At 50.2% G+C, this 14,342-nt stretch overlaps 5 protein-coding genes across 5 annotated transcripts; 3 read left to right on the top strand and 2 right to left on the bottom strand.

The window, feature by feature from the left end:
- Positions 1-225: 225 nt before the first annotated feature.
- Positions 226-1,647, top strand: NUU61_006945 (uncharacterized protein; the record flags this gene model as incomplete). The annotated part of the gene is made up of 1 exon (XM_056657472.1): positions 226-1,647. One exon carries the CDS (start codon positions 226-228, stop codon positions 1,645-1,647), a length of 1,422 nt encoding a protein of 473 aa, XP_056510272.1.
- Positions 1,648-2,631: 984 nt separating this feature from the next.
- NUU61_006944 (uncharacterized protein) lies at positions 2,632-4,088 on the top strand (the record flags this gene model as incomplete). Its single annotated transcript, XM_056657471.1, has 5 exons — positions 2,632-3,022; positions 3,080-3,205; positions 3,262-3,540; positions 3,611-3,772; positions 3,841-4,088. The coding sequence occupies 5 exons, from the start codon at positions 2,632-2,634 to the stop codon at positions 4,086-4,088; spliced, it is 1,206 nt and encodes a 401-aa protein (XP_056510271.1).
- A 1,862-nt stretch (positions 4,089-5,950) lies between these two features.
- On the bottom strand, positions 5,951-7,408 carry NUU61_006943 (uncharacterized protein; the record flags this gene model as incomplete). Its single annotated transcript, XM_056657470.1, has 3 exons — positions 5,951-6,564; positions 6,875-6,945; positions 7,182-7,408. 3 exons carry the CDS (start codon positions 7,406-7,408, stop codon positions 5,951-5,953), a joined length of 912 nt encoding a protein of 303 aa, XP_056510270.1.
- A 116-nt stretch (positions 7,409-7,524) lies between these two features.
- Positions 7,525-11,244, bottom strand: NUU61_006942 (uncharacterized protein; the record flags this gene model as incomplete). The annotated part of the gene is made up of 3 exons (XM_056657469.1): positions 7,525-8,360; positions 8,429-8,630; positions 8,695-11,244. The coding sequence occupies 3 exons, from the start codon at positions 11,242-11,244 to the stop codon at positions 7,525-7,527; spliced, it is 3,588 nt and encodes a 1,195-aa protein (XP_056510269.1).
- A 999-nt stretch (positions 11,245-12,243) lies between these two features.
- On the top strand, positions 12,244-14,188 carry NUU61_006941 (sugar porter family MFS transporter; the record flags this gene model as incomplete). The annotated part of the gene is made up of 6 exons (XM_056657468.1): positions 12,244-12,460; positions 12,539-12,789; positions 12,849-12,914; positions 12,968-13,375; positions 13,432-13,680; positions 13,766-14,188. The coding sequence occupies 6 exons, from the start codon at positions 12,244-12,246 to the stop codon at positions 14,186-14,188; spliced, it is 1,614 nt and encodes a 537-aa protein (XP_056510268.1).
- Positions 14,189-14,342: the final 154 nt, after the last annotated feature.

Below are 14,342 nucleotides of genomic sequence, written 5' to 3'. Positions count from 1 at the left end.
CCAGTGGGAAATGATTAGTACGCTTTTATTTGTGGACAATTTGCGTGCCGTCGGTGCTTGTTTAATTACATGGGTAACCCGAAAGGAACTATTTAAACCAGGTTGCTCCCTTGGAACATTCAATGGAGAGGTTCCGATGGGCAAAAGTCCAACAGAGAGAACGTATACATGTTTTCTCCCGCTATCATTGTTCAATGAAGCAGGATATTCATTCATTGTATTAGAATGCGTCCCTTCCTAGTCTCCCTTTTATCCACACTTGTGGTCGCTTCCGATGTCATTGATATTCCATCCGACATCCCGAAGCGGGTGCTGAAACCCGATATATACGGCTATTCCATCGAGCCATCGTCTGCAGCTCCATATATCAAAAACAATCTCACCTCAAACTTGATGACAGCCATTGCCAAGATCATCGGAGTACCAGCATCAATTCGAGTTGGGGGAAACATCGCTGACCAGACCCTCTTTGAGGCTGGTTTGAAATCCTCCTCAGTTGCTGTGCCCAATGACACAGTCGTGGATACGTTTCGAATTCGCAAAGATTGGTTTCGAGGCTGGGGAGAGTATTTTCCACTAGAAACCAAATTCATCTATACACTGAACCTGCGCAACGAGAGCGGCTCATGGATGAATGCTATGAAAGAGGCCGAAGCCGCTATCGACGTGCTGGGCGCGTCGCTGTCCCGATTCGAACTGGGAAACGAGATCGACCATTACATCAACAAGGGCTGGCGGAAACCCGGATGGGGTACAAAAGAGTACACCCAGCAATGGCATCGCCTTACGCGCCAGATCCTGTCGTCTGCCTCCTACAAAAATGCTAAACACAAGCCTCACTTCCAAGCGGCGGTGTTTGCCGATCCTCCCTGGGTCCCGGATCAGCATGACGAGGTAGACGACTTTGATATTATCAATGTGACTCGTGCTGGACTGGTTGATCCGAAGATCATCGACTCCTACGCCGTACACCTCTATCCGCAATCGACCTGCGATGCAGCCCGCGAGAGCCGCCTTTCTCTCAATCTGCTATCCAACCATGAGGTGGTCTGGAAAAATCTCTCTCAATTTATTCCCCAAGAGGCTGCAGCCCGCAATGCTGGTAGTCCACTCGTCCTCGGCGAAACTAATTCCGCCTCCTGCAGTGGAAGAAGTGGCATTAGTGACACTTTCGGCGCTGCATTGTGGGCAACCGACTATGTTCTCACCGCAGCCAGCATCGGGATCGAGGAGGTGTATTTCCATCTCGGCCACCAGAGCGAATATTCCGCGATTACGCCTCTACGGTACAAATACGAAGGGGAGCAATTGACTGCCGGGGTTAGGGCCAATTTCTACTCGCATTTGTTCCTCGCCTTTGTCGTTGCTGGCAACAGCGGCCAGTCTCAAAAGATCAGTGCGTTGCCTGCTGCAAACACATCTGACTTCAGCGGGTATGCGGTATTCAGTGGCAGCAAGGAGTCGGACCTCGAGAAGCTTGTGTTCATCGACCTCGCGGTCTGGAATTCAACCAAGGGGCTCCATAATCCCTCAACCCTGTCGTCCACGGACTCAGATGCTGTCTCATCTGGCCATAGACCACAGCGCAATGGTATTGTGGAGTGTGAGATTCTTCGCGCGGAGGCAGTACTCATACAGAAAGCGTGAAATGGCCCCACGCAGGTCATATATATATCGTGCTTCGCGCAGACAAATATCGAAGATTAAGCACAGCTCTGTGCATGAATCCTTGGCAGTGGGGGAGTAAGAGCAGGATGGTCTATGCGCGTATAAATCGTTGTATATGCAGGGATGCAGCAATTCCTTGCAACCTTGTAAGTAAACACTGAATAAACACCGGGATGTAGTTGCAGCTCGTTAGCCGATGGTGGCTTCATTTCAAGTCCCGTGGCAACATTCGAGAAAATACACGAATCTGGATGGAAAGAAAAAGTCAAGAGGTTTTGGACAGGCTGTCTGCAGACTATTTACAAAGTGGATAAATAATTTTTATTGTTTTTATGTATTGCGAGTGGGGGGTTTTATTTTTCTCTTCAGTAAGTCCCATCCATGACGTGATCGAGCAGGATATGTATGAAAATGCTCAAAGAATAAGTCACATCGGTTGCCGAGTCGGGGTGAGGTGATATCATATGGGAAGTTTTTGTCAACGCGAGTGAATCCTGTAGTTTATTTACGCGGACAAGGAATTGTTTTCTTTTCGACTAGCAATCCTGGTGAAGCCCCCTTTTCCGTCTGCAGTGCAGCCCTAACCCGGTAGGGGATAGATGCTCCACCCGCACGCAGGCTTCCAGCATTAAGGAACTAAATTAGTACAACAGGATAGAAAGATACTGCGCCATCGGGCGCGGCTTGGCCCCACCACACAAACAAGATATACAGTAGCCGTGTGGCCCCCGGGGCACAGACACGCGAACCCATATTGGCTGAAATGAGGTGAGCAAAACCCCCACAGTGCACATCCAAGGCCAATTGCGCCCGAGGGCGGCGGATAGGCATGGGGGCGCATTTCGATAATTGGGAATTGTGAGGATAATTTTTAATGCGGGTCGTCATTTATATCGAGCCAGGATCGCTGGATCTTGCATTTATTCTCTCGTCGAGTCCTTTCACACGACGACTCGACCCACCATGTGGCGCACCATGCCAATGTCCCCAGCTAGGTGGAGCTCCCGCGTCTACCTCTGCTTCTTCATTCTGTCTTGGTCTCTGATATCCGAAGCGGCTTATATCGACTCGTCATGCAAGGCGGTGAAATTCGACAAGAATGGGGACATGGGACCGCATGATGTGAGAAATACTATCGACCAGGCTGTGAACCAAGCAGGAGATATGAGCGAAGAGGCGGTGTCCCTCATGGACGATTGGAGGAGAAGCAAAGCAACAAATACTCAGGCAAAAGATTATGAGACACTATGGTTCGACCGCACGAGAACTATTCTCACGTACACTGCGTTCTATGGTCGCGCTTCAACAAGGTCTTCCAAGCTACCGGAAGATAGGCGGTGGAGGGACCTAAGAGGTTTGTGGCTCCCTATAAACATTCCGAGAGAGACGCTTTGCTAACTGGCCTGACTAGGCAACCTCTACTCACTCCGGTCATGGGTGAAAGGGTCCAAAAGGTCCAACCAAGCCTCTGCGATCTACTGCGGTGACGACCACCTCGAGAAAAAGAAGGGCCCGACGGGTAGAACTCAATACTGGGGTGAGTAGTGATCGAGACATTGGTGAAGAGGTTCGGTGTTCTAACAAACCCGATAGACACGGTCATTAAAGAATTCTGGCCGCCTGGTAAGAAGGCATGCCGCGATCGCCCAAGAGCAGAGGGAACCCATAGGACAATCTCAGAGAATGGGAAAAAATACATATTGATCTGCCCGACGATTTTTGCCAGCACTATGCAGCCCACACTAGACAAAGAAAGCCAAACGCGCGACTGGAGCCAGAAGAAATACGGCGACAAGCGTGATCTTGAATCGTGGAGAGTCAACTCTCTCAGCGATGCCCTTCTTTTCGATCTGACAGAGTACCTCCTTGGCTGTAGGTGCCCCCCCCCTCCACTGCCTCTTGTTCTTTTCGGGGGTGTTTCACTAACTCTTCTTGTCAATAGATCAGGTCCAGCCCATTTGCGGCACAGTATCCCGTTTTAAGCTGCCCGACACTGATGAAGCCATGGGTTACGATGGTTGCCGCGCGCTTCTGCGCCAGAATTGGGATAGAGATTCGAATCCAGTGTCCGCCAATCCTGACTCTCTGGTCCTATTTGTTCGAGGTAAGCTGGCTATGGCCCTCGTTATTGTTTTCTGTCTTCTAGGGAATGCTATTAACAAAACATTGTAGCCCTGTGGATGTATAGAAATGATTGGAGCTCAGGCATAGCGAGGAGCGAGAATGATCTCATCGCAGCAACGGTACTGGGCGATTACGACCATGTCCTGAACGATGAAGAGCCTGGTCCGGGCTCAAAGTATCTCACGAGATACCCTGCTCCGAAGATTCCTGGTGTGTCGAAGATTACGAAGGATTATCCGTTTCAGTATAGACCGAGTATCTCTTATTTGGAAGACAAACTTGGAGGATGGGTTTGATGACTTGGTGTTTTGATGTACAACAGCCTTGAGACGTGACGGCAATGACAGCAGTGAATAGAGACAACTTACGATTTTTATTTCTACTAATGTTTACTTCGCCCATGACTGCCGTAAGCCCATCGAGCTTGCATCTGAAAGTCTTTTTGTCTCAAATCTTCCTCTGGAAATACTTGGAGATTTCTCATTTGCTAATTCCTGTCTAGGATACACATGGATTAAAAGTCTTGCAGTTGTTCCAAGAAGGCGACATCAAATTGGTACCCAAGGCATGTATATCACCTCAACCCCTAACTCCAACCTAACCCACCACTAGCATCGTACCCTAGTTCATGCTCGATGATTTAAGATATACCTTCCCAGCTCCGCAAAGTCAATTGTATCCTCGCCCGTAAGCGCCCAATCCGGATTGTTGAATAAAGAGTGATAGGAATTCCCCGAATTCTCCATGGACATGTTCATCGCCGGGAGCTCGGTATTGAGGGAGCCATCCTGGTTCTCTGTCTGTGGAACCCACAGATGGTATATACTATCCCAAAATTCTGTATCCAGGATATCTGGTTGGGTATTTGAGGGTTGTGCTGTCTCGGAGACCTGTCCTCCAGATGTTTCAGGGTTGGCCTGTCTTCTTTCTTGCTGCTCAGTGGCAGATAACAGGCCATCTAGTGTGTTTGAGCCATAAATGCGTGCCGTGGATCTGTTTTGGAATGCCGAAGAAACAAAATGGCCATTCGGCATCTGAGGATAGACCGGCAGATGGGACCACATGTTGTGGATCTCCTTGAGCCTATCCATGGCAAATGGGTTTCCCCGGTCTGAAAGATACTGTAGAGTCTCAAGTGCATCGTTGAGTCCGGGTGAAGGATTGATCTTTTGTCTTTCTTCGCAGGCTGAGTCGAATATTGCGGCGAGGATCATGATAAATGCCGCGGAGAATGTCGCATCGAAATCGAAAAAGCCAAATATTGCTATGTCATAAGAAGACAGGAATGTCAGAGCTCGGGCTAATTGAGAGTTTTGCGAGTTTGGTACCTAATAAGTTCTCCTTTCTAAGTGCAATGACTACCTCCAACAGTCTCCTTGCTGCTTCGGTACAGGTCTGAGAAAGTCTCCCAAGGGGAGAGTTAATGAGATCTGTACTGTCTGGCTTTGTTCCGCTCAGGATTAACCGGGCCACGTGTAGCATTATTGGTCGAATAGTTAACAGAATAGCCTGGTTTGCCATGTCAGCCGCCATCGAGTAATTATAGGCAGAAGATGCACATAGAAAATCCACTATGGAGCATACCTGGTAAAGCATAAGATGGAGATATGCTGACGTGCGGAGGGACAGATTTGGGGTCAGGTTATCCACGTTCTTGGTTAAATCCGATGGTATTTCAACAGAGATTTCGTGCAGAGATTTGACGATGGCTTGGACATTGGGCACGAACGCCTCCTCCGGTTGAAGGTCTCGCCCATAGAGAGCTATGATAATAGCAGTTAGATCAGGGTAGTAATTTCCTAGACACTGGGTTTGTCATACTTGTGATAATCCGGCCTGTCACCCTGGCAATCTGAATATTCACGCGAATCGGTGCGGCAGGTGAGAACCCAAGGGCATTTGCCGGCATGTCCAACTCTATGGCCTCGTCGCTGATACTGGATGGGTTTCCTGTGGCTGCGGCTAAACGTCTGCAGTCAAGTGCATTGGTGAGTTAATAGTCTTGAAAGGCCCAAGAGCAGCGATGGGCTCACCTCTCTTGTATGTAAATCGTCCACCACAGGCGGTTGAGGTGAACTCTCTCCGAGCGTAGAAGATGCTTCATCCGAGAAAAGCGATGGAAGCCGTGTGACACCGCAATGCGCAAAGCTGTACTGATCTAGGGGAGTGTCAGGATCGAGATGACCAAGACAATAGGCTGGGTTGAACGCACATAAATATAAGCCTCTTCTTTGCGACTTGCATTCTGGAGATAGACCGCAATCAACCCAAGAACCTCAACGCCAATCCTTTCATGGGAGTAGAGTTCACTCAGACTGGGAAGAGCCCTGTGAGCATAATCGAATAGCGAGGATCCCGGCATTGGATCACCGTCAAAGTCACCTCCGAAAAGCTTCCCGATTGCAAACACAAGAATCATCTCTAAGTACCAAAGAGCCGATGTCCGCGTAGGATCCGTTCGATCGGCGAAGAATACACCCAGTCGATCCGAGAAATCACGAACGTCGAAATGATGCTGCGTCTGGCCGATAATAAGGTTTACCACGCCCAAAAGCCGATATGCCTCATCCTCACTGGGAAATTGTGGGTATCCGAGGCTCCCATGCTGAGTGGGATGCCAGGAGGCCAGTGATGCTTGACGCCTTTCCGACATACTGGTGTCTGACGGGGGCGGCGTTCTCTCATATGGCGGTGGCCTTGGGTTTTCCAGTAGATCTTGAACTCTCGAGCCGAAAATATGGCTGGAGCTTAGAGATGCATCGGCGGCGATGACTGGAATTCTTAGTTGGTCTCCCCCCAAGAATGAACAGTTCTCGCCATACCTGATTGTGGAGAAGGCTGGGTGCTCTCGCCAACCGGTTGTCTCGGTGATTCTGCAAAGTCACTGTTTTCAGATTGTGGGATAAAGCCTCTACCCGAGAGGATTCTGCTACTTGAACTTCCTTCAACTTGGGATATCCCCGTTGGACTGAATGGATCAGATCGGTGCATGTCAACTGAGATTCTGCGGCCATCCTGGTCACTGGCTTTTGGATGTCAGGATATACTCCAATGCTATAAGAGCAATGCACGACAACCGTACCAGTGTGAGTTTGGGGAGTTGATTTTGCTTTCTCATACTGTGCCAGGCGACCTTCAAGCTCTTCGATGCGTCTAAAGTAGCCCGTTAATGTAGACTCTAACAGGACAATGGCAGAACAAAAGACATACGAGACGAAATAGTCTCTTTTGGGAGCTGCATCTGGGACAGTGCAATTGAACCCTCGCCGGCTACAATAATCACAAGGAGCCGTGCCAGAGCACTTGACCTTTTTCTTGCGACAGGTGAGACACCTAAGAGAGTCAGCACAGTTTCCCATTGATCCTACCCAATTCCATTTGATACTTACGCCGACGGGGTCTTTGGAGGACAATCTTTGTTCGCCAACATCCGTGTCGCGGTGGCGGACCGCCGAGTAGACTGAGGCATGGTGCAGAAGACAGCGGATGAGTAAAGGGCGAAGATAGAATTGGCCCCATATGCCCCCTCTGATAAGAGTGCATTGACAGTCACCAAACGACCCACTTTCCCCGGGTTTGGTTTCGGCGTGGGTCTCCGGTTATCGCCTGTTTGCATTACGTAAAGATGCATCTATGGCTATCGAAGATAATATATCCATGAGATAGTAAGGTTCAGAATTTGATTGAATATACTATGCACAGCCAATGCAATCTTCTTTATGATATCAATTATTATTGGTCGCCTTCCATCGCCTGTCTTGCGTGTAAAGACCCATTGGCGAGAGGCACGAATCCCAGCTTCTTCGCATCGCCCGTTCCCTTACTATCCACACCATCCGATAGTACGGATCCATATCCTCCGCCACCAGGTGTGCAGATGCGCATCCGATCGCCAGCTTGAGCATAGAAAGTGGCCTTGCCACCCACATTAATCACCCGCCCATCTTCACGCCGGAACCAAAGATTCTGACCGCGTGCTGCCGGGTAGCCGCCAGCCATGCCGTATGGTTGAAAAGCGCGACGCTCAGATAGAATACCGACGTGCATGTTAATCAAGAATTCAATCTCACGAATGATGCCATTGCCACCACCGTATTTCCCGCGCCCTCCACTGTTCGGCCGCAGTGCAAACTGCCTCAGTAAAACTGGATAGCGGCGCTCGAGGATCTCGGGGTCGGTGATTCGTGTGTTTGTCATATGGCAGTGCACACCGTCCTCACCCTGCCAGCCCGGCCCTGCGCCACTACCCCCGGCGACAGTCTCGTAGTAACCGAAGCCTGGATCTTCTGGAGTCTGTGGTAGACCGAAGGTAAAATTGGCCATGCAGCCATTGCTGGCGGCGCAGGACTCAAAGGCCTTTAAGATGACATCGACTATTCGCTGTGTGGTCAGTCCATTGCCTGCAGCCACGGCTGCGCCTGCGGATGGGCTGAGGAGGGAACTGTCGGGGATGATGATGTTGATGGGCAGAATGCAGCCTTGGTTTAGTGGAATGTCGGCATTGACGAGACAGCGGAGGGTGTAGATGATGGCCGAGTTGGAGACGGCAAGGGGCGCATTCCAGTTGCCTGAGAATCACCAATCAGTACTTTGGCGCTCTGAAACATTTTCTCTGGAATAATGCGGGTGGACATACCGTGAGCCTGTGGATCGGTCCCACTGAAATCAAAGTCGGCTCTTCCAGTCTCTGGATCAGTAGTGATTCTGAGGTTGAGTCTTGTTCCATCATCCATGAAATCTTCCGCTTCGAATATATTGCGCCCCTTTGCGCGGCAGATTGACTTGAGTGTCTCGGCAACCGCACTGGCAGATGCTCGCTGCACTGCGGCCATGTAGAGCTGTCGACCATTTTAGCTACAGCCAACACAACAGGATGGCATATGATTCTGTTGGTTAACTCACCAGTACTGTTTCAAGAGTGTACTCTTGGATGAGCCTGACAACCAAGGTCGAGCCTTTATTATTTGCCGCCGCCTGCGCCTTGATATCTGTCAAGTTGTCTTGATATGTGCGCGTTCCTTGACAACCTGGATAGCGAGCAGGGTCTTCGAACATGGCCTTCCAGACACGCTCCTCGTGGAACACCCCATTTTCAACAATCTTGAGGCTCTCGATAATTGCCCCTTCTTCCCATAATTCCTTGGAAGTTGCAGGCATGGACCCAGGGACAATCCCGCCGACATCGGCATGGTGTCCTCGCGATGCGGTCCAGAAGATCACATTCTGTCCCTTGTCGTCGAAGATTGGCGTGATGACTGTCAGATCCGGGAGATGCGTTCCTCCCGCAGAGGGTGAATTAGACAGGAAAACATCCCCGTCCTTGATGTCGCCTTTCCAGTGCTCAATCTGCCATTTCACTGAAAAAGCCATGCTCCCTAGCATAGCAGGAACATGCGGTGCAGTTGCCACTAAGCCTCCATCAGCGGAGAAGATAGCGCAGCTGAAGTCCAGTCTCTCTTTGATGTTGGTGCTGACCGATGTCTTTTGCAAGGCCCGTCCCATCTGCTCTGCAATTCCCATAAAACGATTAGCAAAGACGGATAGTTGGATAGGGTCCTGGTTATCCGCAGTCACGGTTGGGGGATTGGTGTTGACATCGATGACGAGCATTGAGGATAATGTAGTGGACGTGCATCCCGGCGAGATGATGATGGTCTGTGTATTGTCGATGACCGCCGCAGGACCAACAATCACATCTCCAGGGAGAAGATTCTTGAGGTGAAACAGTGGTGCGTTGATCATACCACAGTCTTTGAAGAACATCTTGGTTGTCTGCTTGGACGAGGCAGGTCGTCTGACCTTGAATGTGCCCAATTCCCGCAGGCCGACCTTATCCTCTGACGATGCTTTGGCGGTTGTTCGAACTCGAATATCGTCTACCAAAATGTCTCTCCCTGTCGGCGTGAAACCAAATTCTTGGTGATGCTGACGGACAAAGCCTTCTTCAAAATCCAGGGAGTCCTCGGGCTTCTCGATCATGAGTGATGTGTCACTGCCCTCATATCGAAGGTTCAAAAAGAAGCTAGAGCTGGTATATCCACAAGTGGGGTCCATCTGCTGGATCGACTTGACCGTCTTCAAACGGAGCTCTTCGAAAACTGACTGTATGTGAGGCAGGACTTCAGGCGACAGAACCTCGGCGTAGGGAAGTCTCTCTTCTTGGACAGTGTCTGCCAGCGCCATCCCATATGCCGAAAGCACCGAGGAATATTTGTGCACCACCACCCGCTCAATGCGAAGGGCCTGTGCGATATCACAGGCATGCTGGCCACCAGCACCACCAAACGCAGCCAGAATGTGGTCCGACATGTGGTGTCCCTTGGCTTCTGTGAGAGCTCGAATCGGCCTGCACATGGCTTCATTTGCAACGGCAATGAAACCATCGGCAACCTCGTATGTAGACAAGTGCGTACCCTGGTCGCGATTGATTTCCTCTGCTAACTCTGAAATTTTGTCGAACGACGCCTGGAAATCAAGCGGTTGGTCCTGGGTCTCTCCAAAGATTGCCGGGAAGTATTCCGGCATAATTCGACCCAGGACAAGATTGGCGTCGGTGACAGTGGCCGGTCCACCCTTTCGGTAGCAGGCTGGGCCAGGGTGTGATCCTGCACTTTCCGGACCGACGGTCAAGATACCCTTTCGCCATGCCAGAATACTGCCTCCTCCAGCTGCCACGGTGTTGATATCGAGCTGTGGAGCCTGCACAAATACACCCGCGGTCATAGCCTCGAAAACAAGCTCAGGCGACCCGGCGTATCTCGAGACGTCTGTCGACGTCCCACCCATGTCGAACCCAACCACGGGGATAGGCTGCTCGGGCATAAATGTTGTTCTGGCGTAGCCAATGACGCCACCTGCGGGTCCAGAGAGGAGCGCTCTCAAACCAGACAGCCTCGCAGGATGCACCAGTCCTCCGTCGGACTGCATGATTCGCCAGTTCATTGCTTCTAGGGTTTCCTCTTTCACGCCTGCCCTGAATCCCTCGAGGTAAGATTGAATTGCGGGGGTAAGGTACGCGTCTGTAACCGCAGAGTTGGCACGCGGGAGCATTCGAATGGCAGGCGACAGTTCGCTCGAGATCGAGATTTGGGTGAAACCAACTTCTTTTGCCGCCTTTGCAATAGCCTGCTCGTGATGGGGGAAGGTGTACGAGTGAAGCAGGCAGATGGCGATACTGCGGAAGCCTTCATTATAGGACTCTTCCAGAGCCTCTCTAGTGGCTTTCATGTCGAGTCTTTCCACAATTCGTATGCGTTCACCAGATATCCCGTCGACTACATCTCCCGCATTGAACTGGTCCAGGGACTCGCATGTTTGGCCATTCGCAATTGCGTAGTCGGGCAGTGCGTCCCCTCGTTTATAGGCTGATGAGCCGTGCAAAGTGACGCGCTCGGGCACTTCCACAACCTTGCTATAGAGAGGATCTGGTCGCTGGACATTGAGCGCAAACATCTGAGGCCGGGATTGGTTGCCAATTTTCAGCAGGTCCTGTTCTTCTGTTAGCTTGAAGAGCTCGAGGATCCTGAAGATAATTCAACAGTACCCGAAAGCCTCGCGTAATGAATAGAGCTGTTTTGGCACCTTGTCGCTCCAGCAGTGCGTTTGTGGCTACTGTTGTGCCCATTCGTAGAGATTCTAAGTCATCAGTGAATGATTGTCGTGGGGCTGGGAGGATCAAACACCTACCGATTCTACTCAAATCAAGCGGAGTTCCCCGTGGCATGCGCTCGCCGTGGATTTCTTCCAAGATCCGTCTGAGAGCTTCTATTGGGGCATCGTCGTAGTTTTCTGGATCTCTCGAGAGAAGCTTGAAGACCTTTTCGGTTCCATTAGGATAGAAGACCACGACGTCGGTGAAAGTTCCCCCACGGTCTGCAAGTTCCGATGTCAGGGAATTGAATATTGCCCAAGGAAGCTGCGATCTTACCTATGGCGACCTTGACGCCTTCAAGAGGCAGTTCATATTGTATAGAGCCCATATTGCTGTTCTCCCAGAAGTGATTGGCTCTGACGAGAAACTCCCAAGACTTTCACCGATTTGCCGATGTTAACAACTTATATATTAGCATCCAAGAAGCCTTCTGATCGTCTTCCCCGATACACGTCATCTCGTGGGCTGTCGTTTCGGGTTTGAACCGGAGACAATCCCCGATACGCTTTATCTCGGAAGCGGGGAACCGACACGCACGCGGGAGATAACTACATGCGATAGCGGTATCTCGTCTATCGGCCCCATTTCCCCAGAATTCCTTCCTATTGGCGCGGTGCTATGACACAAGGTACTGGGAGGCAGCTATCCCCCAGCTATTTATTTAACTCGACCAGAAGATGATCCTGCCAAAGCCCCATAGACCTGACCTCGAGTATCTATCGTGAACACAGGCACTACATTTTTCAAGTTTGCCCATTCAGTCAGTTTTTTGAGTTGCATCCACATTCGGTGTCAGCAAGATGCGCTTTGGGTTCAACGCCCAGGACCGGTCTTCACCGCGCGAGGTGTTCAACTGGCGGCTGTTCTGGGTCATCATCGTCGCCGCTGGCGGGTCTGTCATTTTCGGCTATGATCTTGCTTTTATCGGTGGTGTCTTCTCTCTGCAGTCCTTTATTCGTCGTTTTGGTCTTGCTTCGCAAAATGCAAGTGCCTTGCAGGCGCATATGGTCAACCTCTGTACGTCCATCCATGGATGTGTCTGAAATTATCACATTCACATGAGCTAATCTAGATCTTCACTCATTCTCAGTCCAGGGGGTGCCTTCTTCGGAGCACCCCTATTCTACTGGTTCAACGAGCGCTTTGGACGCCGGAGGGCTCTTATGCTGGCTGGGAGTGTCTTCAATATCGGTGTCATTGTCCAGATGGTGTGTCAGGGGAATATTCCTGCATTCTACTTTGGCAGATTCCTGAGTGGGCTCGGTGTTGGTGGGACGACTTTCGTGGTCCCCAATTATCTTTCAGAATGTGCCCCGGCAGCTGCCCGGGGTGGCATTGTTGGATGCGTGAGTTGATCCTACCTTCAATGGCATCCCGACTCTGCTGGTTCTAATAATCTCTGCAGTTTGAAATCGGGGTACAAGTGGGTACTATCACAGGGTTTTGGATTAACTATGGAGTGGAAAAACACGTCAGTATCATATTGCCTGATTCATACCCAGTTGAGCTGACTGTCTTCTACAGGTTTCCTCAATTACGGATAAACAATGGTTCATTCCCATTGCGTTCCAGTTTATTCCGGCAACATTGATGATGATCGGTCTGGTCTTTCTGAGAGAAAGCCCTCGATGGTATTTCCAACAAGGACGGCGAGAGGAGGCCATCAGGTCTCTCACCTGGCTCCGGAACCTTCCTGTGGAGCATCCCTATGTAGCCGATGAACTCGCCGACTATGACCGTCAGCTGGAGTCCGAGCTCTCAATTACATCGTCATCGGGAATCCGAGGAATCATCTCAGAGACATTTACCAGGAAAATGGCCCCACGGCTCGTCCACGGCTGCTTGCTCATGATCTTTCAAAATAGCATGGGAATCAACGCTATGAATAACTTTTCCGTCACATTTTTCAAAGTGCTGGGATATCAGGGAGCGGTATGTTTTCTCTCCTGCGTTTCTTGGTCTCTCAATTACTAACATTATCATTGCAGTCTGCAAAGCTCCTCTCGACGGGCATCTACGGCATCGTCAAAGGCGTGTTGGCAACCATCACGTTCTTGTTCCTGGCGGACCGCTTCGGCCGTCGCTCTCTGATTTTCGCCGGCTCCGCTATATGCGCATTCTCGATGTATTATGTGGCTGCATTCTCTGCTATCACAGATTCTTTCCATAGCACCAAGCAACCTGGGGCAGCTGGCAAAGCCGCAGCAGCCTTTATTTACTTCTATGGAGCTGGATACGTGAGTGCCATCAATCTCTGACATTGCAGAGTTCTTCTTTCAGAGTTTGTTTATTTTTGTTTTAAATTAATACTGACTTGAATAGTCCATTGGGTGGAACATGCCCTGGGTCATTGCCGCAGAGATCTTCCCGAATCGCATCCGCGCGTTCTGCATGGTGCTTACCACTTCGTCCCACTGGCTGGGCGAGTTCTACGTGAGCTATGCCGTGACGTACATGTTCGACAGCATTACCTACGGCACATTTATTTTCTTTGGCTCTATGGCCGTTGTGGGTGCCATCTACACTTATCTCTTTGTGCCAGAGACGAGTGGCGTTCCCCTCGAGCATATGGATGTCTTATTTGAGGCTTCTGGGCTTGCACCTCAGCAGATGAAGGAGTACAAGGCTTTCCTTGCGAATCAAACTGACACTCGCAATCTTAAAATTATTGAGATGACTGGGCAAGATGTGGCTGCGACTGAGGATCAGGTGGGTGATAAGAAACAGGAGCATTGCCAGGTTTGAGTCATCGCCTTCTTGCTGTTAGCTTATAAAATGAGCAATATAGCTTTTATACCTGTTATTGTATAGTCAATATGATCTTAATTCTTCAAATATCACTCTGGTAATTGATAAAAAAATCACCTGTCATGAAAGTCTGGCTATATCCAATGTTCAA

Source organism: Penicillium alfredii, assembly GCF_028826965.1.
Source record: "Penicillium alfredii strain IBT 34128 chromosome Unknown utg000009l_segment0_segment0, whole genome shotgun sequence".
Taxonomy (NCBI): Eukaryota; Fungi; Ascomycota; class Eurotiomycetes; order Eurotiales; family Aspergillaceae; genus Penicillium; species Penicillium alfredii.
Note: the sequence above shows the minus strand (reverse complement) of the source record. Positions and strands in the feature narration are given on the sequence as shown.